This window comes from Rhea americana, unplaced genomic scaffold (assembly GCF_003343005.1).
Source record: "Rhea americana isolate MKP2758 unplaced genomic scaffold, rheAme1 scaffold_214, whole genome shotgun sequence".
Lineage (NCBI taxonomy): Eukaryota > Metazoa > Chordata > Aves > Rheiformes > Rheidae > Rhea > Rhea americana.
The window spans coordinates 646,742-672,320 of record NW_028186299.1 but is presented as its reverse complement, the minus strand read 5'-3'; the positions used below and the strand labels follow the sequence as shown (position 1 = coordinate 672,320).

The 25,579-nt window shown below is 37.4% G+C and overlaps 1 protein-coding gene across 1 annotated transcript in view; it reads right to left on the bottom strand.

Moving 5' to 3' along the window:
- MGAT4C (MGAT4 family member C) overlaps positions 1-23,198 on the bottom strand; it is a 154,648-nt gene extending 131,450 nt beyond the window's left edge. Inside the window, exon 1 of the mRNA XM_085304956.1 lies at positions 23,106-23,198. Coding sequence (XP_085161082.1) covers positions 23,106-23,138 — 33 coding nt within the window. The 5' untranslated portion in view covers positions 23,139-23,198. The remainder of the gene's footprint in view (positions 1-23,105) is intronic.
- Between the last annotated feature and the right edge of the window lie 2,381 nt (positions 23,199-25,579).

Below are 25,579 nucleotides of genomic sequence, written 5' to 3'. Positions count from 1 at the left end.
AAACATGTTATAGGTGGATTCACTACGGGGAAATCACGATTGATCAATCTGAGAGACTTCTGTGATGGAATGATTGGCTGGGTAGATTAGGGGAGAGCTGTGGATGTTGTCTACCTCAACTTCAGCAAGGCTTTTGACACTGTCTTGCACAGTATCCTCAGAAGTACGCTCAGGAAGTGCAGGCTAGAGGAGCAGACAATGAGGTGCATTGAGAACTGGCTGAATAGTAGAGCTCAGAGGGTTGTGATCAGTGGTGCGGAGTCTAGCTCGAGGCCTGTAGCTAGCAGTGCACCCCAGGGGTCAGTAATGTGTTCAATCCGATTCCATTAAGTCATCGACAATGTAGATGAAGGGACAGAGTGCACTCTCACCAAGTTTGCTGATGACACCAAACTGGGAGCAGTGCCTGATACACCAGAGGACTGTGCTGCCATTCAGAAGGACCGCAACAGGCTGGAGAGATGGGCAGACGGACGGTCAACAAAGGCAGGTGCAGATTCCTGCACCTAGGGAGGAATAACCCCAAGAGGATGGGGCCGGACTGGGGACTGACCTATTGGAAAGCAGCTCTGCAGAGAAGGACCTGGGAATCCTGCTGGACAACAAGGGGACCATGAGCCAGCAATGTGCCCTTGTGGCAGAGAAGGCCAACGGTATCCTGGGCTGCATTAGGCAGAGCACTGCCAGCAGGTCGAGGGAGGTGACCCTGCCCCTCTACTCAGCCCTGGGGAGGCCACATCTGGAGTACTGTGTCCAGTTCTGGGCTCCCCAGTACAGGAGAGACATGGAGCTACTGAAGTGAGTTCAGCAAAGGGCTACAAAAGATGATTAGTGGAGTGGAGCATCTCTCATGTGAGGGAAGGCTGAGCAAGCTGCGACTGTTCAGCCTGGAGAAGAGAAGACTGAGGTGGGAGCTTATCAATGTGTATAAGTCTCTGAAGGGAGTGTTTCAAGAGGATGAGGTCAGGCTCTTTTCAGTGGTGCTCGGCAATAAGATGAGAGGCAATGGGCACAAACTGAAACACAGACAGTTCCATCTGAACATAAGGAAAAAGTTCTTTACTGTGAGCACTGGAAGAGGTTGCCCAGAGAGGTTGTGGAGTTTCCTTCTCTGGAAATATTCCAAAGCCATTTGGACAGGGTCCTGTGCAACATGCCCTAGGTGACTCTGCTTGAGCAGGAGTGTTGGACTAGATGATCTCCAGAGGCCCCTTCCAACCTCAACTATTCTATGATTCTCTTATTCAGGTTTAAGAGTGTTTAATTTGGTTATTATCTATGGATAATATAAGACATGAGCTTGTGTGTGTGAATCCTTCATGAGCTTCTTTCCTTCCGCTGAATGATTTCTACGTATTTTTTTACAGTAAGATACAATGTTCTCTAAATGGTAAGAACAGAGAAAAAGGATGCCTCAGAAATGCTTAATGAAATGGTATGATCTTTTTCCGTCTACAAATACATTTAGAGAAACACCTTTTTCATCTAACTCAGCCATACAACCGAGATTAAGATAAGTTTGTTGTTTTGTTGCTAGGTAACAAAAACAGACATTAGCTATTTTGGAAACACAGGCATATTCATCTAATATCTGACAAACAACAGAGAATGGATTCCTAGTGTAGAAGCTTGATCCTGTGCAGAACTGACATTTTAGATGACAATATGTGGGCATAACCTTATCTTTTTCTATTAAGACAAATATATTGCTGGAAAACAAATTTCAATTTCTATTTTAACTAACTATACCCCTTGGTGGCCTAATATGAAGGAAAGAATGTGGTTCAACTTTGTATTGATATTATTGTGATTTTTTAGTATCACATGAAGCAAATTTTTCAGCAATTTAAGCAGGCTCAAGATTACTTAAAATGAGCAGGAGCAAAAATGCCTTTTAATTAGGAGTTAATATGATAAGGAGTTACATAAAATTAAATATGATTCTTAATAGTTTGTAAACCAAAAGTAATGCATTTAATGAATTCATTAAATCTAATATATCGACCCAGAACCTTTATGGGTATATGATATGAAGGCACAGTATATCATGCAGTAAATGATCTGTTTTACAAAAAAAAACAACTGATATCCCTGCAATTCTTTTAAAGAAGTGATAGCTTTTGGTCAGACTATGATTGTCTTTTGCCTTAAAATTTTCTGCTGATAAATTGCTGATTATTGTCACATAATTGTCTACAGTACAGTATTGTCACTGTACTGTAGACCAGACATCTTTATTTCAGAGAGAGGAACAATTAAGCTAAAAAATTGAGACCCCAGATTATACAGCCTCACTGTTCTGTACAGGAATGGCATTAACGAAGACTGCTGGGTGGCAGTGGGGAGGGAAGAAACCTTCATTCTGTCTTCTGAGACAGGAAAAACAACCGAACTGCTTGTCTTGAGAAATCTGGAAAGTGGTTTTCAGGGTATCATATTTACAGAACCATCTTTGGAAGAACTCAGCATGGAAATGTACTGCTTTCTTTGAGTTAAATCAACAGTCTTTCATGCATCAAAACATAGCTTCCAGCAGCAAAATCTTACTCAGAAGAGCTAAGAGTCCCTTCCAAGTCATAATTAGTCTTATAAACAGTTTTATCTCTTGGTAGGCAAATGAACTTTGTGTGTCTGCCCTACCCAGGACTGAGATTCTTTATGTTTAAATTGGAGATAATATTTATGTCTCATGTGTATGTTTCAAGGATTAAATAAATTTTTGAATAGTGTTTTGAAAGATACAGGAAGAGTTACCTATCTAGTAAATATTGTTGCTCTTTGGCAACTTTGCTTTCAATTTAGTGTCACAAAACTGGGAAGTAGGAGTGAAAATCTCTCTTTGAGATGCTAAACAAATTGCATTTGGTAACTTGATTTTGTTTAATGTCCAGAATATTGGCAATTTTTTGCAGGACATATCAAGTATAAATTTTCAAACTTTGACTTGAATTTATTGTATTTGTGAATTTAAAGCTTACTTTTACTTAATACTTGTTTGGAAAAAAGGTTTTATAAAGTCATTATTTTTCAAAAGACAAATTTTCATGATCAACTTAGTGGAAAAACTATCCTGAACCAAGTTTCCAGTGACCACTTCCAAAATGTTTAGATACTAGGGATTTTTTTAGACCTTATCTGGCTTGTTAGTAGAGCTTGTGGGAATAGAAGACACTAATGTACATGCTACCAGAGTGGTCATTGATAAGTGAGTTGTGGGTGAACAGCTGGTGGAAGTGATATACTGTGAACCTTTAGTTTCTTTTAAATGAATCAGCCCTAGACTTTAAGGGAGCACTGATTTTTCAGGAACAAGCAGAAACCCATTTTTCTGCTCCCTGATTTCATCAACATTTCTCTACCTTCTCTGACTTTGAAGGTGATCTGTGATTCTAAAGGTCTTTCTACCTTTAGCATCAGACCACAGGGTGAAGAAATCTTACTACCTTGCTGCATTTTTATAATATTATGACAACAGAGCTCCACTTCAGTGACTGCTGTCTTGACTAGCAGACGATGTTCCTATTTTATTATTACCAGAAAACTTCACTCATTCAGACTAATATCTGAGGAACCCATTGTGAGTTACTGAAATATGCAAGTTGGCCAGGCAAAAAACTTGACCCTCCCTTTCCCAAATACAAAGTGCATTTAATTCATTGATCTGTGACAAATGTTTTTTAACTTATTTTTTCTAAGTTCAGAAATGAAATGGGATTGAAACAGACTGAAAATGATTAAAAATCACAGGAGGAAAAGAAATAGGATGAGTACATACGTAAAAGACTGCATGCGAATATTTGCCAGAAGCAGTGCAGCAGGCTCACACACATCATTTAGAATTACCGCACAGGCTTGTAGTTGTAGAATTTGCCTTGTTCTGCTGTTATAATTTATTTCTCATGTTGTGATAGTGCCCAGGAGTCCAATGATAGACTCCAAATGAACTAGGTTTTCTATTACACAGCACAAAAGGAAACTCTCTGCCCTCCTTTATTTCATTATGAATTGATTAACAAAATTCTATATATTTATAAAAGTTTTAATGTAAAAGTAATTTTAATTATTTCTGATTATTACAACATGCTGGTAAGTTAGGGGTGAAGCATTCTGTTAGAATTAATAACAATTAAATGTCACTCTATTGCAAAACCTCATGGGAAATGGAAGCCAGAAGACATTTTTCAATACTAATTAGAAATGAATCTGCCTTTCCCACTTCACAATTAACCACTGATTTTGTGTCACTGGTTCATTTAGAATAGAACTTAGAAGAGAGGTATGTTAGTGCTCTCATTGTTTGCATGAATGTTCATCCTCTACTTTAGCAGTTGAAAAAACAAAACAAGAATAAAATCAAGCAAAGTTACAGAGCATGTAGCAAACTAACTCCGTTTTCAGTAAACACACTTTGCTTTCTTCAAAGCTAAACCAGATAAGCTCCTATCCTGCCACACAGAAGATCTAACATCTGCAACTACCTTTAATTTCTCCAAACACTTTTTATTTTTTTTTTTTTGAAGTAAACACTGTGTCATTCATAAACTTCTCTTACAACAATCTCTTCTCAAAAGCTGTAGTACTCCTTTTCTTCTATCTATTTCCATGCCTTGCATCAGATATTTCCTTTGTCAAACGCAGCATCTTTACTTTAGAGTCTCACAGATCTACAGTTCTGCAGCTTTTGTTTCCTCAGGTTTTGCCTTAACCTACAGGAAATATGAGCCATTACCTGAGTTGTCTTTTGTCTGGCAAAATAAGAAAGACAGATACTTCTCTGTTGTGACAAAATGGTCTTTTGAAATCCAGCCTTTTTAAGGTTGAGCAAACCCAGCTTTCTCAACCTCTCCTCATACACTGTGTGCACCAGCCCCCTTGCTGACCCTCAATGGGACTTACTCCAGTCTGTCAGTGTCTTTTCTGGTCCTGGGGAGCCCAAAACTAGACCTGGGCTCCAGATGAAGTCTCACAGGGCTGAAAGGAGGAAGGATCACTTCCCTGGACGTGGTGGCTGTCTGCCACTACAGCCCAGGATGCCACTTTTGCTGCCAGGGCGCACTGCTGATTCAAGTTCCACTTGCTGTCCAACAAGTTTTTCTCTGCAAATCTGCTTGCTGCCCAGTCAGACCCCAGACCACCCTGTTTCGCAGGGCTATTTCATTCCTGATACAGGACTTTGTATTTGCTTTTATTGACATTCATGAGGTTTCTGTCATCTCCTTCTTGTAGCCTAGCAAAGTTCCTCTGAATAGCAGCCCTGCTCTCCTGCTTATCTACCTCCTATCCACCCCTCCCAATTTGGTATCATCCATGAATTTGCTAAGAGTGTACCCCAGCCTATTATCTAGGTTATTAAGCAAGATATTAAACAGTATTGGCCCCAGTTTCCATCCCAGAGGAAAGTCAAATGTCGTGGAGGAGACACAGAATTCAAAAAGAAGCATTCTTTTTTTGTCACAATTATAGTTCATTCAGCTAAACTTCCGATCCTGAACTCCAGTACATTATGCTAATTCGACTACCAATGTCTACTATTTGCTTCATCTGTCCAAATAATTATTTCACTAGTGACTCTACATGAACTTTTCACTTTTTGACTCATGGCAGTGTTCTCAGTCAGTAAAATTATTGTGGTAAAAACTGGTTAAAATGATTTGAAGAACTTTTATTGACTTCAGACATTGTACCTCTGACATACAAAAGTCTGATGCTCTGGGCAATGTCTGATGTTTATCATCACTGGACTTCAATTTCATAACATAGTGAAACATTTGGTATGTGGATTAGAGGCAATTTAAAGCATTTATATGGGCTTAAAACTGTGCAATACAAATTTCCTAGTTCCTTGAGCAGTAGCTACACGAACCTGTCTTTTCCTTCAGAAGATGAAAGGAGGAGTGGCTCTGCTCTTACCTGAGAACATGCACTGTGTATCTGAGCAGTACTCAGTCAAACCACATACCAAGCATCAGGTGCACTCCTTTGGCTAGCATTTCAAAGCTCCCTGCAGAGGATCTTGACTTCATGCTCTAACTATGGTGGTGCTGCATCTCCCTCTGCCACTCATTCCTCAGCAGCTGCTTAGTCCAGGATTATTTCCCCTTTCATAAAGCATGATCATGGTGACCTGGCCATGCACCCAATGGAAACCTGTAATCTTCCTTCCAGTGATTCAGCTGCCAGAGATCCAAGGTTTAATTTGGTGCAGCACAGCTGTACCATGTTATTTCAGTTTTCAGAAAGAAAATTATTCCTAAGCTTAGAAAAAGTACAAGGGTGTAAAGGAANAAAAAAAAAAAAAAAGATAAAATACACAGATATAAAATTGTTGAGATGGTAGTATTTAGCAGCTCAAGGATTCAGGAAGAAAACTAACATGAAAAGGTACAAATACTTAAAGAAAAAAAGAAAAAAACTTCTCTGTGAAGGTGAAGGTGGCAACTCTGTAAAATCAAGGGCCAGCTTGTTCCAAAGAGCAGTAAAAGCCAGCACTTCCCCACCTAAGTAACAACTGCCTTGCCAGCAAAGTCATCAGTTATCTTATTGAAGTGGTGAACTTATTAACCTGATTGTTCATTTAGTCCTACTGTCTATAGTGTTCATTAGCCAATATGCAACTGGATTGTATTTTAAGTTGTGTAAATCCTACTTCCAGAATCTTTTTTCACATGCTGAAAGCTACAAGAACAGAAGTGAACCAGGGAGGATCACAACCTTTCACGTGATGCCATACATGGGCAGAATCTGTTAGTGAAGGAAATCTTATATACGGAGTAACCACAAGGCTATCCATATGGTCTGAACAGGGTGTCAAAGCAATCATGTCTTATGTCATCAGCATACAGGGCCTCCATCCTCAGTTTAAACAGATCTGCAGACAGTGTAAACATAGACAGGTGTCCTATATATCACAGGACTTTTAAGTTCTATATGTTTAAAGCCATGACCTACCCGAAAAGCATCTTGGACACAATATTTCCCATAACTTAATGGCAACTGTCTACTTTCTGGATGTGCCATATATTGCAAATGGTTACCAAGCACAAGCAAGGGAACACAACCAGTGGAGAAAGACTTCATCTTTCTCCTTTGAAACTGAACAAATTAATTTATGGCATCTTTCTACATGTCATGGATCCACATGTCAGAGAGAGAGTATTTCCACAATCAAACGACCTGGGATTCTCCGCCAGGCTTTCACTAATCCTTAGGATAATATTAGGAATCCTAGTAGTCTCTCTCTCATTCTCATGACTTAAATGCAATCTGATTTCTATGTTTACATTAGTTGTCTGTGCTTTGCCCACAGATAACTGCCCCAATGTAAATTTATGCTCTGCTCTATTTACATCACCTATGTAATTTCCTAATGCTATATTGTATACTTTTCCCACAAATTTGGGCACTTGTATGTGGCACCCTGTAAAGTTGAATACATATGAAAATAATATTTAAAGTCCATGGAAGAACGTACTTATAAATCTCGTTAGAAACTGAATGTAACAGTAAAAAAATAAAATTGATAATAGTTTATAACACATAACTATTGGAAACTCCTTGGCTCAATTAGTTTTTCAACAAATGTTTTTACTCCAAATCCAGCTCTGTTAAGTCCTGTCAGCAGCTGAAAAAGCATAGCACATTAAGGCAGCCAGAGTTAGCTGAATAAATACTACAGAGATATGAGATTTCTTCTCATATATATATATATAAAAAAAAATCAATCAGCATAAATATGCATAGGAGCACTACAAGACATATAATTGTTAATTTAGTTCAATTACAGAAATATTGTATTTTTAATGTTTATTACAGAAAAGATGCACATACACAGTGTGTTAGAAATTATATTCTGGTTGAAGAAATCAGTTTACATTGACTTTCTCAATCACTTATGGATTGTCTTCTTGTTAATTTTAAGTTTCTACCAAAGGCAGTCTAAATTATAGGGTGGTTTAGAGAGTGATTATTTGTCACTAATGAAAGCATATATTATACCACACTGATTTACCTCATAACAATATTAAACTCCTTCTTTTACATAATTTATTGAGGAATTTCTTCTCAAATACTAAGGACAACTTTCATATTTTGAAATGAATTCTAAACTGTCTTCCACTTCAAAGAAGCTTGTTTCATACAAAGTTAAATTTATCATTGCAATATGTTATGCCAAAAGCAGTTTCCCTGTTCCTCTAGATCGTAACAATAACTCTGCTAGCTATTAACAGTCTCTTAAGCTTTTCCGGTAGTATTTCATATATATCAGATAAAAATATGCTGAAATCTTAATATTAAGTTTTGTTGATGGATTTGCAAGAGTAACTCTGAAAATGAGAGCATATCACTTTCTATCTTACAAGTCTTATTAAACACTAATAATATCACATCTAGATTAGACCTTTCAAAAAAAGCAGCCCCCAGATATAATTTCTATCATGATATTGTTCATGATGACCAAAATGATTAAACCTCTAGCTTCTTTTGACTTCATATCTTCATTAGCAATTGAACATGGAACCTTGACTGCTAACTACAAGAGCCTTTAACACTTGAACTAAAAGTATAATGTCATTTGCTGGTTATCTATAATAAATTCATGTCTTCTGTGGATCAAACACAAGGGATGCTTAACACAGCTACTAAAATCCATTTTTGTACCAAGAAGATACTGCAGACCCTAAAGTGCTTTCTATTATCACAGAATGACAACATCAAAAACAGTTTTCCAGGTTCCTATACTATAAAGGCATTTGTTCTGTTAATTTTAGAACTTAAACTTTCTATTATTAAATAAGCTGCACTTTACTCATAAAAAAAATAAAAATTAAAAAAATTAAAGAATTATTTCCCCTGCCACCTCTATCCTTCCTGCTTTCATACTTTGGTTCTAGCCACTATATTATGGCACGTGTGTTTATGGTACTTGAACTACCTATCAAAAGACCAGAAAGCTATCCAGTGGAGAAAGGACTTCAAACCAGTGGTCTCTACAGATAGATACAAATAAGTGGAACTTTGCAAGATGTAACCTTGTAAAACATTTTGGACCTTATGTTTCCGTAGAGAGGGATACTGCAAGTAGGTGCCGGCCAATTTAAGTCTGCTGCTTAAAGAAATATTAATATATTGCATAGATACTTACCTACTTGCATGGGTATTCAATAAATATATTCATTAATGATAAATATTCTTAAAGTACTTTTTTCAAAATTCTTAAACTATTTGATTCACTATACACTGTCTTTACCACCTTCAGAGAATTTGACATGTATGATTGACTATATACTCTTTTTACCTTCAGAGAGACTCCTTATAAAGCGTATAATCAGGCAAGTAAATATGACTTTACAAGACCTGACCTTTAGATTCTGAATTGTGACAAAAATGATTTGTATGTTATATGCATGAGTAGTAAGCTCTTAACTGTTTCTATGTGAAACTGCCATTGAAACTCAATATTGTCCTGATAGTCAGTTTTAAAGAATATGTAAGAATATAATACTAGTGGAACAGAATTTACTTGCCAATGGTCCTGGAATTTGATTTATAAAGTAGAAGACATTTCAGGACACACATTTTATCTACATATACAATCTCTCTCAAATTGATTCAATAAATCAAGTATCCATGCAGTAAACCATAAATGGAGCATGATTTTCTTAAAGTAATCATTTATATAATCAAATTCCTAAGACATTGAAAAGCTTGGCAGCACACATCAAGGTAAATCATTTTCTCATGATAAAATATGTCCTAGAATTGCCTTATCACTAATACGAAATTTATTAAAACTTATAGAGAATTTAACTGCTGAAAACTCCCAGATAATGTTATAGTTTAGAAATTGCAAATTTAATCATAAAATCTGTGCAGATCATCGAACAATCTAAGGAAACTGGTCTAAATTCCTGAGTACGGACACAGAGAAAGTGACCAGAATCCTCCAGGATCAGGCTCAATGTATAGTGTCTCTGTCACTGTCCTACAGACACTCATCAGGTTGCAAGGGAACAATTTTCCCACTGAGTCTTTATCACAGCTTAGTAGGAAGGTTGCTCTGAAAGAATGCAAGAGCAATAATTAATGTACAAAAATTCAGAAAGATAACTGAAGTAAAGATTTCAGCTCTTCTGCAAAGCGTTCCACTTTCACATTGCATTGTATTACCTAGTATTACACCCCATACCTGCTCTTAAATGCAAGACTCACTCATAAAGAAACAAATATCTCTTTTCCAATGCACTTTAGGTGTATGTTGTTCCCTTTTAACTTACATACATATGATTTTCTCACTCCTCTTCAGGCTGTACATCTATTTATTGCACTCATCTATTTCCACTTTACATACTTAGGCTGTATCTTGATACTAAGGACACTATCCATGGTGTAATTTTTTGCAATACATAAACGTATCACTCTGCTATTTACTGTTTTCTTCTCTGAACATTTTCTCTTACAGGTCACACTGCAAGAAGACATAAGCTCATTCTGTTGCAGCATTGCAAGACAGCAGAATAAGAACCAGCTGAACTCAAAAGCCAAATGGCTGTGTGCATAGAAGCACAGAATCAGTAAGGTTGGAAGGGACCTCTCGAGATCATCTAGTCCAACCTCCCTGCTCAGCAGAGTCACCTACAGCATGTTAGACAGGGCTGCATCCAGGCGGGCCTTGAAGATCTCCAGAGAAGGGGATTTCACAACTTCTCTGGGCAACCTGTGCCAGTGCTCTGTCACTCTCACAGGGAAGAAATTCCCCCTCATGTTCAGGTAGAACTTCCTGTGCTTCAATTTCTGCCCATTGCCTCTTGTCCTGTCACACGGGACAACTGAAGAGAGTTTGTCCCTGTCCCCTTGACACCCTCCCTTCAGGTACTTGTACATATTGATAAGATCCCCCCTCAGTCTTCTCTTCCCCAGGCTGAAGAGGCCCAGCTCTCGCAGCCGTTCCTCACAGTGCAGATGCTCCAGCCCTCTGATCATGTTCGTAGCCCTACGCTGGACTCTAATGGTTATGTCTTGACTGTTGTAACTGCCTTACAACAGAACCTATTACTCAGTACTAAGGAAGTCACAGACCTTTTGCTTACCTTACACAGCAGAAATAGCACTAAATAAACAAACTCCCTCTTAGCCTGAAAAAAACGCAATGCAGCTGGAATTAAGTACCAAAATAATAATAAAAAAGGACTGCTGAAATATTGGTGCAGATCTCATTGAAGAATTTCAATCCAAAGATTAAAACACTTTAAAAGAAAGGGCCAGCATCTGCAGATGAGGCTCTACTACATTCCATTTTTCATAGGTGAAGTACAGAGGACTATGAGAAACCCATCCTGAACACTCTAGATTGTAACAGCAGAAGTGCAGACTATGTCTACTTGGTGCACTAGAAAACTGTTCCAGAACATGAGATAAGAATGAGTATCTATAACTGAGGTTCAAATGGGACACTTGCTCTATGTAGATAAAAATCAACAGAAAGGACACAAGATATACTGAGAACTTTGTAATCTTTTCTGGCTTGTTTCTTTACTGGCATCTGTGTGTGTGAATGTGCCTGATTAAAAAAAAACAACACATTATCTCACAGACCACTTTCTGGCATCTGTGAACCACCTGTGGTCCACATGCTGCAAGCCGAGTAACGCTGGAATAAGCAACAGGGGTATGATCACCAGACAGGAGAGAAAGAATAGAGGTGAATTTGAATGAACAGGAGAAGAAGTGTACAAGGTAAAGCTAAAAGGAGAAAAAATAAACAGTAGTGTTTGTTAAAAAGGTGATCAAGTAAGGAAATGAAATGAAATGAAATATACTTAGACAAATTATAGGTTAATGGGGAGCGGTCAGCTCAGGAAAACAGGTCTATTCTTACTTCAAGGTTTAGCAGGAAAAGAAAGAACCTTTCTTTGAGCAAAGGAACTAACAAAGGTACTTTCCTGTAGATTTGTATCTCTCCATTTCCTATGTCATCTCCACCACTGAACTGGACGTCTATAACACAACCACTAGTCATGTGAGAGATGAAAGCCGGAGGCACACTGCCCGGCCAGCCGAACCCCGCACACTCCTTAGCCTGCTGGGTTCTGCCAAGCAATGTACCGTGATGGAGCTTTCCCTGCCCTTCTTTCAGTGTCTCTTTCTCCTGCCACTAGTTTTTTAAAAAATGAAAGGTATTTACCTTTTAACATCTGCTTCCTCTAGTAAGCTGGCTAGTACTTTCAAAAAATAATTGGGAGCTGGGGAAGAAAGCAAGCATTTGTCAGAAAACACAGCCAAGTAATCATTATTTCCTTTGGAGAACAGAGCCACTGTTTGAGGGGGGAAATGTTTGAGCTACAAATAGCTGATTTGGAGTTCTGAGATTTAAATTAAATATTTTTCACAGATCATAACTGAGTACTGTCTTTTGAAAGATAAGAAAGTGTAGAGGGTGAAGTATAGAGTAGGTAGAAATGACTGAGGAAAATGAGATTCATAAATGAATAACTGATTATTTTCAGAAAGGAGTATGCAAGTTTGTGCCTCTGGGCATATTAAATTGAATTTATCTACACTTTTGCTTTACACAGTTGGAAATCCACATTAGCACAAAAATTGGTATTATATAGTTAGTATTTTCAGATGAACAAATTATTTTTGTAAACCTGAAGCTATATTGTGATGATATCTGCTAAACTTGAAGTCAATCGTAAGATCTCATCTGATATCTCATAAATTATATCAAGTCTTGCTCCCACAAAAGTAGACAATGTAGTGCTAAAAAAAACCCAACAACACATTCAGTCTTTCTAAAGTTGGTCTTTTTAATCATTTAAGAGATGTCACCTGTAGGATGTAGCACTGAAATGGAAAGCAATATCAACAAAACCCTTACCAGGGTATCTGCACTACCTCAATAATCTTCACCAAATTAAATCAGAATGAAAAATCAGCAACACTATCATCACCTTTATTTCAGAAAAGATTAAATAACAGCTGTTGCATGAAGGTCTCATATTCACAATATCACTATTTTATAAAATATACAGTATTGTATTTACTGTTATAGGTTCTAATTAATGCTTAAACTCAATTGCATGTAAGAAAATAAACTACTTTTTACCACTGTTCTTTTTTTAATTGTTTTCTGAGTTGCTAATAGACTAATTCTATTACAGAGTAGTGATGTTTAAGAAAATGTGGAGAAAATGAGGGAAAAGTAGGAGAACTGTAAATTTAAGAGGTGTTGGTGTGAGTGATTTGCTATCAATCACTGCACTAGACAAAGGATCAGCTTGCACGGTACTGCTCAGAGCACAAGCACTGAATGAAGCAGGCATCTGTCAGATTTCTTAGCTCTAAGTGATTGCTGAACACCACAAGAAGAAAGTTTGGTTATGTATCAGCCTGTCTATTAGCAGAACAGCATTTCCAGTCTTCCGCATTCTGGTTTGTCCTCTGCTGAAATCTAAATGTAAAGAGGCAGCACAGAACCTGGGCAGGCGTACCACAAAGAAACCACTGCGTGTGAGAGTCATATCCCTAATATGAAAATCAAAGAAGTAGGATCCCCTATCACACGTTGCAGCTGTTCTGCTTAGCCATCCTTAGAAAAGCTGTATTTTTAAAACATAAAATCAGTGGGTTTTGTACAGATGCAGGAGACAGACCATACAGCACCAAGCTATATAGCTTTTAGCCAGATAATTTCTATCAGTGACAAGTATTCCTCAGTCTCAAGTATTGTTTCACTTATTTGATTGAAGCAAAAAGTGACAGTGGTTCTGAGGGATCTTCAAAAAGCTAGGATCTCTTTACAGTTCTTCCTGCTATGCTAGTGTTTTAGGTAAACATGTAAAGAAAGATTTTAAAGCCATACTCTATTTCCCATGTTGTAATCAGTATCTTCCAGAAATATTTGCAACAATTTGTTAATACTACAGAATAAGGGGAAGAGCCATTGATTATTTTAAAATTTGCATGTGTGTTTGGGATGGGCTTTAAGTGTCTCATTCAAAGATGCTATTTTAAAATTGTTTAACCTTAGAGTACACTTAATCTAGATAGGCTTTCATTGACTGAGGTAGAAACACTCAGCAAGTTTTCAGTCAGTATAAAATCTCTACAGAGAATTAGTGAAGAGTTAAAAAAAAAAAGTCCATTTGAGTTCCACAGTTTTCAAGAATCTACAGAGATTCTACACTGACAAAATTTGACCACAGAAGTGCAGGGACACAGTGTTGGGAATTCTGTGCACTGACATTGGCCAGACCAGCATGAGTCAGAAGGTAAAACTGGTTCCATAAGGCAGACACCATCTGTAACTTTAAAAAGGTGAAGTCAGGAGAAGCAAGAAAGCGATCTTTTCTACAGATGCCAGGCATCAATTTGTTTGTACCCCAAAACCTGGCTACAGAGAAATATGTTCACTTTAGAATGCACTCTCATTAGTACATCCCCAGACAATTTCTCTTCCTGAAGGGACAAATATCTTTTCAGCCATTTTTGCATTTAAATGGGACTTACAGTCTTTTGTCTAATGACAGTCAGTTAAGGAGATGTGTGAGAATTAATGGTCTTTTCTATGTGCCAAAGACCTGTCCCTCTCCCAGCTTGCAGAAAATTAGTGTAACCACAAATCTTTACCTAGAGAGTAAAGTACCACACCAAATATCTTCAAACTGTCTTCATTTTCTCTGTCCTTCATAGAGTATCTTTATTCATTGATTTTAAGATCTAAAGGGTAGGAATGCAGAAGTACAAGTAAAGAATATAAAACAGCATAGGAAAACACAGCACCATATTGAAAATAGATTTTTATGATTTCAGTAGATTATCTATGCTAGATGCTCTGTACCACTTCAGTGTCTTTGAGTAACAGTCAAGATATTTTATATGCTGACTACAGACCCACATCAACTTGTCTACAACAACCACCATGTCTATTTGTGGGGCTGATATAGTCTGTGGTTTGCATCACTGTACTAGTCCCCAGTTATCCAGACCAGGATAGCTATTGGAGTGCATGATGGTGCCCTGATGCCGAGATCTGGGGTTCTTATCCCAAAGTGAAAAGAGAATGTGGTCATGGTGCACACACGAAGACAACAAGACGCATCAGGGAATGCATCTGCTCTGCAGTATCTAAATTCTTATTTTTTTTCTCTCTCTCTTTGGAATGTAATTATCCAGGAATGTAATTATCTGCAGACTGCTACCTGAATTCTTTTTATATTTTATATTAAGTATTCACTGGATAAAATTCAAAAATGATCTAGCATTTGTCTTTCACTGGAGTACTACAAAGCTAAAAAGCTTCTTGCTTTTTACATTGCCAGCATTCCTGTATTTCTATATTCCTATCGTTGCACATTGTCCTGCATTCAAATGGCTGGGGATGGAACTATCTGTCTAGTGTCTACCAGTGTCTACTGGTGAGTATTGAGTATCTGTGACATGATCCTGTAAAGACAGCACTATAGGTTTCAACTCCTTCAGACTGAAGATGGTCTAGAATTCAGATGTTTAATATTTAATTTCAAGATTCCTGCCATCTTGTCTAACACGGAATGAATTTGCTTGAAAGTTTTAACCTCATGTGCAGAATGGTTTCCGGAAGTTACTGAAATGCATACTCTATATGATGATTATTTTTTCAACAACTTTTTTTCTTTCTTTTTTTTTTTTTTTTTTAAGAGAGTCAATCCAGTCTTTGAAACTGAATATTCAGTAAAAGACCAAGTTAAAGTGAGTTTTCTAATGTATCCAAGTAACAGAAAATGAGTAAGGCTTTCCTGAAAGGAAGTGTAATTCTAGCAAAAAGACAGATTTTCAGTCTCTGGATTCCTCTGGAGGCACACGGCAAGCAGGAGCTTGTCAATTATCTATTATCTTTGAGATTAAGTATGTTTATTCATATCAATGATATTTTAATTGTCTGCCACAGTTCTTCATGGTTCTTGAATTTCTGAAACCCATTGCAAAGTCAACCTAACCATTTCTCTTAGTTTAGCTTTCCTGGAGTTCAGAGTGCCTACTGCAATGTCAATGTGAAACATTGCAATGTCCAGGAGGGAATTCACTGCAAATGTGCAAGAAACTGATACCTCCTCACTCTGTCACAATAAGGAAGTTAACAAGCCCACTGAGAATTCCAGGCTGCTTATTCTGTTGTCTACCTCTAATTTAGAAGCAACCTAAAGGTCTCTGTCAGATACAGGAAAAAATATTCTCCAGTGGGAAATGAAACATTTACCTTTTAGCATTTTTTGGTTAAATAAAACAAATAAATTAATCCTTTTAGAGAACTTCATCCTTCAGAAACCCTACCTGTTCTGGAAAGATTTCAATGAATAATTAACATTTCTGAGCACCCACAGAAAGACAGATCATAGAGCAGGTGCTATAAAATCTGACTAAATCAGATTTAAGCAAGCCAAATTAGAACATAGGAAGAACTAGTTGTAAAACTCCCGAGGATATACTCGAGCTATAATTGCATATGAAATGCTTAGTATCTGTCTGGAAATATATTGCAGACCATGTCCTTATAGCACTGCATTCGTGAAATGTGTTACCTCATTCTACTTTGTGTTTCTCAAAACCTCAAATTTCCAGCTCCTTTTCAACATCCCCATGCAAAAGCACGTAGACATTCTCCCATAATATCTTCAGCTGATGAAAGTTATCACAGCTCTACAAATACATGCAGCTATACAGTTAAACACAACCATATTGTTTGCTTTCTTGAGAAAATAGGCATATTCTGCATCCTCACCTAACTTTTGAATGTAGTAGTAAACATCAAAGTAGTAGTAAACATCAAAATCTATTTTGGAGATGATTATCCAGTTCCTATTAGATAAGGCATATTCAGTAAAATACAGTAACCCTTCTCTTAACACCTGCAAGCTGTGTTGGAGGAAGGTTGAAAGGAGAGGAAGAGAGAACATGGATCGCTCCTGATATGCTTGTGGAGGTTCTTGATTCTTACCAGCTAGCACAAGTCAATACTTATTACTCATGAAAAGAAAAGAAAAGAATGGCTTAGTTTTACAAGCTTATGGAGAGATATCAAGAAATGTTAGTACAATTTACTTAAAAAGTTAATCGATTAAGAGATGTAAATCCATAGAAAATCAAGCATCATTTCCAGGGATCATTAATATATTAGTTGTTGCTATTTTTTTTTTCCCATGGTTCCACATGAATTATGAAATGAAGCAAGCTGTTACAGCTCCTACTGATCTTGGTACATTGGGTACAGCAGCAATTATAAGCACACTGACATTAAATACACTTGATAATTTTCAGGGTATTGTGCATAGTAAGATTCAGACATACTTTTGAGGGAAGGAGAGGGAGAAAAAAACAGGGACTCTTCTATCTGTTCTATTAACTTGGCAAGAACTCTTCCAAAATGTTGGTCTTGAAAGTGCTTGTATGTTTTTAAGGTTAAAATTAGAACAAACAAGACATAAAACATTTTAAGAACTTGCCTCAGAAGCAAAATGAAGTGGCTTACTTGGAAGAAAAGCACTCTTTCTGGGACATGCAGTGTTTCTGCATTATTTTGATAAAATTCTAACTGCAATTTGTTAGTATAAACATGGTAATTTGGATTCCACTGTTCAAAACCCACGTATAGTTGTTTCTTCTTCAGTTCAACATTACTTAACTCTCTCAGACAACCTTTTCTGCAAGACAAATGTTTTAAGTCACATTCTTGGGATGTCACTGAGACTCCTTTTCTTTCACTATATGACTCTGACTGACTGAGAAAATCAGATCAAAATAATTCGACCCCTTTTCTCCAAAGGAATAACCTCGTTTAAAAAAAACCATACACACACACAAAAAAAATCAGGCCCAGTGAAATCTCTCACCAAGGAAAGTCATGACTAAATTGCACAGTTATTGCCTGTCCAGTTACTGATACATAAGATCCAGATGTCTGTGCTGCCTTTACAACTGAAAACAAAGGTAACTGAGAGAAAGACTTCAACACACCCCTTGTCAGTGCTGCAGACCATTAGGAATACTATAAATAGCATGATCAAACCTCAGTTTGCAGATTCAGTCATAAATGTGTCTACATTTCATGCTTATTCAGAGGGGCAGCAGCATTAACTGCAATCATCAAGGAATGTGACATCTCCAGAGTACTTCCTACAGCTCACTGGTCTGGTGACAGGATGATTGTTAAAAATTAATGGAGACCATCAGATGAGGATAACTACAGTTTGGCAGCTATGAAAGCCATACTTCCCATTTGCAAGTGATAACATGCTATTATTCTATGACAGATTGGAACAGATTATTTATATTACGTTTCATTTAGGAAGCAATAATGTTTTATTTGTTTGAAATTTGACCACAATATTTTATTTGATAAATTTATAAGTAGGGAATAGAGGAAGAGAAGTATTTTCCTTTTTTTTTTTTTTTTTTTTTTTTCCCTAATTTTGCTTTGTTGGAAGTAATCTTCCATCTTCTCTTCATTCATTGTAATTATTCACTTCTCAATCAGGTAACATTTGCAGAAAGTCTGGATCCTAAAACATAAAGTTTAGGAATAATTAATGCTGATAATTAAAAATATATATCTATACAATAAATATCATACACTGTATCCAGTAATTTCCAGATTCATGTCTGGATTTTTCAAGAGTAACACAGCTTTGTTATCAATATACCTCTTACTATCTTCTATGTGAATACTATTAAGCTAGAATAAACTACTTTAAACCAAAATCATGGGCTTGATGCAGGATTTGCAGGGTGGAATTCTATGGGCTGTTTTATGCAGGAGGTCAGGCTAAATTATCATACTATTTATAAAATTACTTAAACATTCCTGCACAGAAGTTGATCTAGAAGGGTAAACTGACAACTGGAAGGATGGGTTGATTGCCCAGTGCCCCTATTTAAAAAGTCCTGCTTGCAATTGCTTTGAACATTGATGAGCAATAACCATTTGTCCTGAAGTTAAAAATACTGAACACCTGACTGTTGCCAAAGAATGAGACTAGATAAAGGAGATTTCTCTGTCCATGCTTAATACTTTTCTCTGAATGTCTGAAGAGTCTCCAATGGCAGTACGAGGACTTGAAGACTGACAGGAAAAGCAAATGTGTGCGCTATGTGTGTTTTTTAAGGAGAAAAAACAACCAATTCTACCAAGTTGTAACTCTTTGAAAATATGAAGTTTATATCTAAGCAATAGCTGGAGTCTCCAAAGATTCTGGGATTAGGTAAACGAATGATTAGGAATAGGAATAAGAACAGTTTTAAATGTAAGGGATGATGCCCTGTGAATGTAGGATAATGAAGCAGCACCAGCCTTGAAACTTAAGATTCCTGAACTTTACCATTTCCTGACTCCCAGCAAGTATCTGTGGAACTTCAGGTCCTGTGCCAAGAATCCTGGTTAACTCCTCTGCTACTGCAGAGATTAAGTCTAAAGTCCATCTAGTGCAAAAATAAGTAAGCGTTACTCCAACATGCAGCAACTAAAGTCTGGGGTCCATACATGGTGTGACAAGTACAAGAAAAATAACTGCCCAGTACTGGTGGGATTCACTCCTTAGAGATCTTAAAGATCCTAACTAGGCCATAGTTAAAAGTCTAATCTTAATTATTGATGCATGTTATCTACATAGTCAGTAGACTTAAGTATGACACCTCTGATTTTGCTCACTCAGCTGAAATAGTTACCTTGAAAATAGGATAAATCATTTTTGAGAGAGGCCTCTTTCTCTGTATAGATTTCCAGAAGAACCTTCTTGACTGAAACTAGCTAAAATGAGCATCACCCTCACTAAGTCACATAGAACTGATTCTATCTACCGACAACGTCACAGACCTACACTACAGATATACAGGTATGGAAACAAAAAGCACTCCTGCTATACATGGGGAAAAGATCTAAACTGAGGTTGCAAACCAACCTTAAAACCTGAGTTGTAAGTCCTTGATCATGATCTTCTTTTAGTATAATCTTTAATTGTCTATCAGAGCATCCATTGGACTTCATCTGAGATAAAAGCAAAACAAAAGCAAACATAAAAAAAAATTGTCAATGTCTTTACTGAGTGACAGATATATGTTCTACACTACTGGTTCTCTGATCATCCAGATTGGTAACTTACTGGAGGACATTCAAGGTGTGCTCTCCCTGTCTGTGCATCTAGACAGAGTCCTGCAGGGACAGGTGTGGATCTGTATCTCACATCTTCCACACTGGAGATACTGTTATCTTCATAATTCAGTAAGTACAGATTTTGGGGGCTTGGACATAAAAGGAGAGAGAAGGAGATGGGCACAGAGTAGGCTCTGAAGTCTCCTTCTCTGGTACCCTTATATACAGAGAATTTCACTGGTAGAGTAGCAGCTGCAGCACAGGGTTTCATGGCTATTTTTATACTCTAGGAAGTCCTAGATGAGCCTCCATGTAATCTATGCTAGATAAACCAAAAATCTATCTATCTATGAAAAAACCTCTCTCTTCTATGTCCATTGTAAACTGGATGCAGCTGAAAATCTATCATTACAATCCTATCTTTAATTTGTATTTTCTAAGGATAACTTTCCTTGGCCTGTTATAGAGAAAGAATAATTTATTTTAGTTTGTATTTTTACTACTGATGAGATGGATACTTTACCAGTAATCAATGTAATTCTTAAATTTCTACTTAGGTGACATCTTTACTCCCTTTAAGAAATATTAAATGTATTCTATTTTTTCAAAAAAAGAAAAAGAAAAAAAAAAAGCCTCACCTTTTTGGCATATAGCTCAAAACTAGCTGACAAGAGAAGTGAGTATCTTGTGTAGGAGGAATGACTCAAATCTTCACTGTAAGAGTTCTGTTACCTGATGTCACTGTGAAAATGTATGAGTTGACTCATTCATAGAAAGTCAGACAAACAAAATGACCTGTTCTTTAAATCAAGTGACCTAATGCTAGTACTTCTTTAATACAGCAGGCCATAGATGGAATATGAAACACAGCAAGCATGCTCAGTGAGCACCATCTGTCATTGAAGAACAGGACATGAAGAACTCTTTCCTAGACTGATGATCAAGCTGCTGTGCAGTACCTGTATTGTTATTACCATAGCATTATTATTTTAAAGCAAAAGCAAGGGTTGCAAGACTACTTTTTAAGCAAGGAAGGTAATTTTCTATGATGTTTCAGGCTAAATTTACTTTCCTATTGAAAATGGGCCAAAAACATTTTTTTTTGTAAAATTTTTGTAAAATTTTCTTCCAGAAATTATTCCTCTCCCCTCTGAAAGATTAAATTAAACCAAAATGCTTCATTTGCTATCTAAAGTTGCTGGCTACCTGTTTGGTATCATATCATTAACTATCCTTGGCTTTCATAGGTCTGTTATTAATATTGTGAAAAAACAATGTGCATCAGTACTTAAAAAGGCTCTCCTCTACATACCACGGTTATCTCAGTCTGAACTGAGATTCAAGGCCTGCCTGGATGCAACCCTGTCTAACATGCTGTAGGTGACCCTGCTGAGCAGGGAGGTTGGACTAGATGATCTCGAGAGGTCCCTTCCAACCTTACTGATTCTGTGATTCTATGACTCTAACTGGCAGGTGTGGCTTTTTCTAATGAAAGGCAAAAAATCATAATGAAGTTTCTATCTTAACAAAAATAATATCGCTCTAACCCCATCTGTAATACAGATAAAATATCTAATACCAGTTTGGAATTGTCTGGACACATTACTAACCGGAGCTGACATAATGATGGTAAATACCATGAGCTGCAAAGCTATATGCCAAAAAGACAGGACTGGACCAGAAAAAGTGCAAAAGTATAATACAGCTGAGAAACCTTAGTGTCTTAAGTGAAGCTTGAATTGAAAACAACTGTTATGCTTCAAAAATACTGATTAGGGCAAACCTAGACATGTATTCATAGCTAGGCTGAATGACAATATATCTCAATTTTGCAAGCACTTATAATGCTCACCTCATATGCCGTTATATAAAACTTCAAATTGTGCAATCACAGATTACTGAAAAAAATTCAGAAAGTAAGCAGCCTAGGTATTTAGTGAATTCTAATTACTGCAAAATAAATGTCATCAAGCTTTTAAATTAACTACAGCCTGCTATTTATTATCTTCTATTAGGTACATTGCTTGACTAGTTAAACTGGTTATTGGATTCTTCATACAGTAGCCCCTGAACTCCTTCAGTCAATTAAATCCTTTATTGCGTCTGATTTGTCAAAGTCAGTGTCACTTCTAATCTCTTAAATCCACATCAATTCAGGAGCTTGAAATGTACTTATTCTGTTGCAAAATTGGGAAGTTACACAAGCAGAACCTTTCCCCTCTCCCACCTCCCCCCGTGCAAACCACAGACCTACCAACACCGTGGAAGACATAAACACTTCCACTGTCTATGTGTTGCACACTCATACAAGTACTCAATGAGACATTTTTTTCAACGAAAGGTATTCCTTATGAAGTGTGTGCGTGTACGTGCGTGTGAACAGAAACATATGTCAGGTATTTGCAACCAGCAGATTGTACCTCAAACTCTTTTAATCTCTGACTCGATTTCCTATCAATTTGAATTATGGAAACCAGCAAAACAAAGTAACTGCAACTTATTCCAGAACCTGAAACTTGAGCCTCTTTGTATGAATCTTCCTGACTTTGGACTTACACCCACAAAAGTATTCAAGAACACTTTTTTAAAGTTGATACGACATTAAACTCTCTCTTTAATCTCCCCGTCTGCTTGTTCATCAGCAAAAGCTAGATTTTAAAGGCAGAAAGGAAGAACATAGGCATTATTCTTATAAGTAATGGTATTGTAGGTCTAATTACTCTTTATTTAAGCTGAAGTGCAGCATAAACATCCATGCTGCTTATTTCCATATTGTAGAGTTTACCTGACACATACTTGCTTTGCCTTTAAAATACTCTCTTTCTAAAGCATCTTTTTTTTCCTCTTTCCTTTTCCTAGCAAAAGCTACTCTTCACATACGATGTAGCCTGAGAAGCCTCTGAAGTACGAGAGCAGTTCCCCTCGCCGGTCAGACACCGCACCTTTACTCCGAAGGAGCAGGCAGAGCGGAGCGGGCTCTTACCAGGCACCGACGAGACCGGTCCTTCGGCCGCATCCGCCGGGGCGCAGGCAGCAGGAGCGATCCCCGGGCCTCACGCGGCAGCGGCGTCGTGGGCTCTCGGGGCAGCGACGGCGGCACCCATCGCGGCGGCTCCCGGTGCCAGCGGCGCCAGCGGTGCTCGCGCCGCCCCGGCTCCGGCTCCGGCTCCGGCTCCGGCCCCGGCCCCGGCTCCGGCTCCGGCCCCGGCCCCGCCGCGCGCTCCGGCTCCAGGGTGATGTCACGGGCATCAGCCCGGAGTTCTCCCATTGGCTTCCCTCACCTGGAACCGTGCCTTAACCCTAAGCTGTCAGCTACGAACTGTAATGTGCGTCTCCAATCAGAGCATAGATCCACTTCTGCTAGGCTCTGGGAGTCATCGGCTCTTTTTTTTTTTTTTTTTTTTTTTTTTTCTCTTTTTTTTTTTCCCCTTGCTTTTGGCAGGGGCGGAGTAGACCTCACTCCCACTGTAGGAGAGGAGAGGTGGCAGGTGCTTGTTGCTTAGCCTTTGAAAAGGACTTTTAACCACCTCCCTCCCCGCCCCCCCAAAACGTGAAAACTAATTTGTCTAAATTATTAAACAAGACCTCCAGGGAACTGCATTTTCATAATCTGTTTACTAAATGACAGTAATCACGGAAATACTGTGCAGAAGAAGTACTAAAGGAAAGGTTAATGCATACAACATCTGGAGAATTCACTTTTTTAAATGATTTTATGTTGCCTCCTTTTAAGCCATGAGATTTAATAAAGGCACACATTGAAAAAAAAAAAAAGTGTGCAAATTCAAGAACATTGCACTGTTGCAATGTCAGGTAGACTTTATGTATTTAAATCTAAGAACAAAAGTAAAGAGATGCACAAATGTAGATGTGCACATATTCTTTGAATGTTAAGTAGGAACTTAGACATTCTGTAGTAAATGAGGCATGAAACACACTGCCAAATGTATGATGTCCTAAATATAGTGGCACTAAGTATTTTCATATATTACTGGAAATATTCCATAAATCGCATGAATTTTAAAATGAGTCCAAATCAGTACTTTAAGACTTGTTTTCCGTAACAGACTATTTTGAACTACCAGCTTTAGGCAACAAATACTTTTACTGCTCTACAGGAAAAAAAAAAATCATATTTAATACATATTGCATTCATATCTTGTGTTCTATACCAATACTTTTTTTCATTAATGGAAACTAATTGTTTATTTGAATGGATAAGGATTTGAATCAATATTTATTTAGAGTAAATTATAGATCATAGTAGTTTCTTTACAGCCTACTATCCCTGTTGCCAAAATATTATTCTTAAAAATCATTTCATTCAGTTTGGAAAAAAGCAAAACCAAATCCAAACTCTGCGGAAAAAAGCAAAACCAAAAAAACCCAAATATAATCAGACATTTATGTTTTAGCTTAATATATAAGATGTGAAACATATTGGAAGATTTCTAGAATAAACTTGATAAACAGCTCTGCCACTGCCTTGTGGTTCTTTCACAAAGTTATAGAGGCTCGGGAGATTAAATTCTGGGGACTTAATAAATAGCAGTTCTGTGTGGGGATCTGGAGGCTAACCTATTAGTCAAAACATACTTTAGGCCAAAATGAAAGCCCCTGTTCATTTATTTCTGCTCAGAAAACATGGGAGTTCAGATGGAAATGTATATAAAAAAAAGATTCATTGCCATGCAAAGTGACATAAAACTGAATTACAGATCAGAAAAGATGAATTTGGACAATGGGAATGCCAGCTTTGCTTTTGTATGATTAATGGTAAAGGTAAGGCATAGTAATTGCTAAGAAGATATGAGTCATGAGTAGAAGAATTATTGATGAGATAAAATATGCTTAGATGTAACACATGTATAAGTTACATTCCTCCAAAAATTTAATGCTATAAATAGTCTAGACCAAACAGACACTTTGCTGAAAAAAACTCAATATGTAGGTTGATTTGCTCCGAAAACTACATTGGTTTCCCAGATCTCGTTAATCTTACCATGATGAATTCAGGTTCTATACATTTTTTATTCTTACGTACACTACACTTTATTCCTTAACAGTGTGAATCATTCACACATGACCTGCTAGATAGTCTTAATGGCAGGGTACAACACTCTTACAAAGTATTCAGTGCCCATAAAGTATGTTAACTTCAGTGATAATGCAGAGCTTACATTTTGTGAACTGAGCAGTCACTTAGTAGAAAGTGTGTATAGAACAGGTAGTACCAGCTCTAGTTTGGAATTTTAAGTGGAAAACACTTCTTAGTAAATCTCCAGTAAATTTGGACATATTTTCTTTAGAAAAAATATTTCTTCCAGAGTAAAAATATGGTACATGAATGTCTCATGAATGTTTCTAAATTGAGTGGCTTGTGAGTATTAGTGACAAACTGTCAATTTATGTATGCACTTTATGTTAGGTATCACCAGTGTTACGTTATGAAGAGAC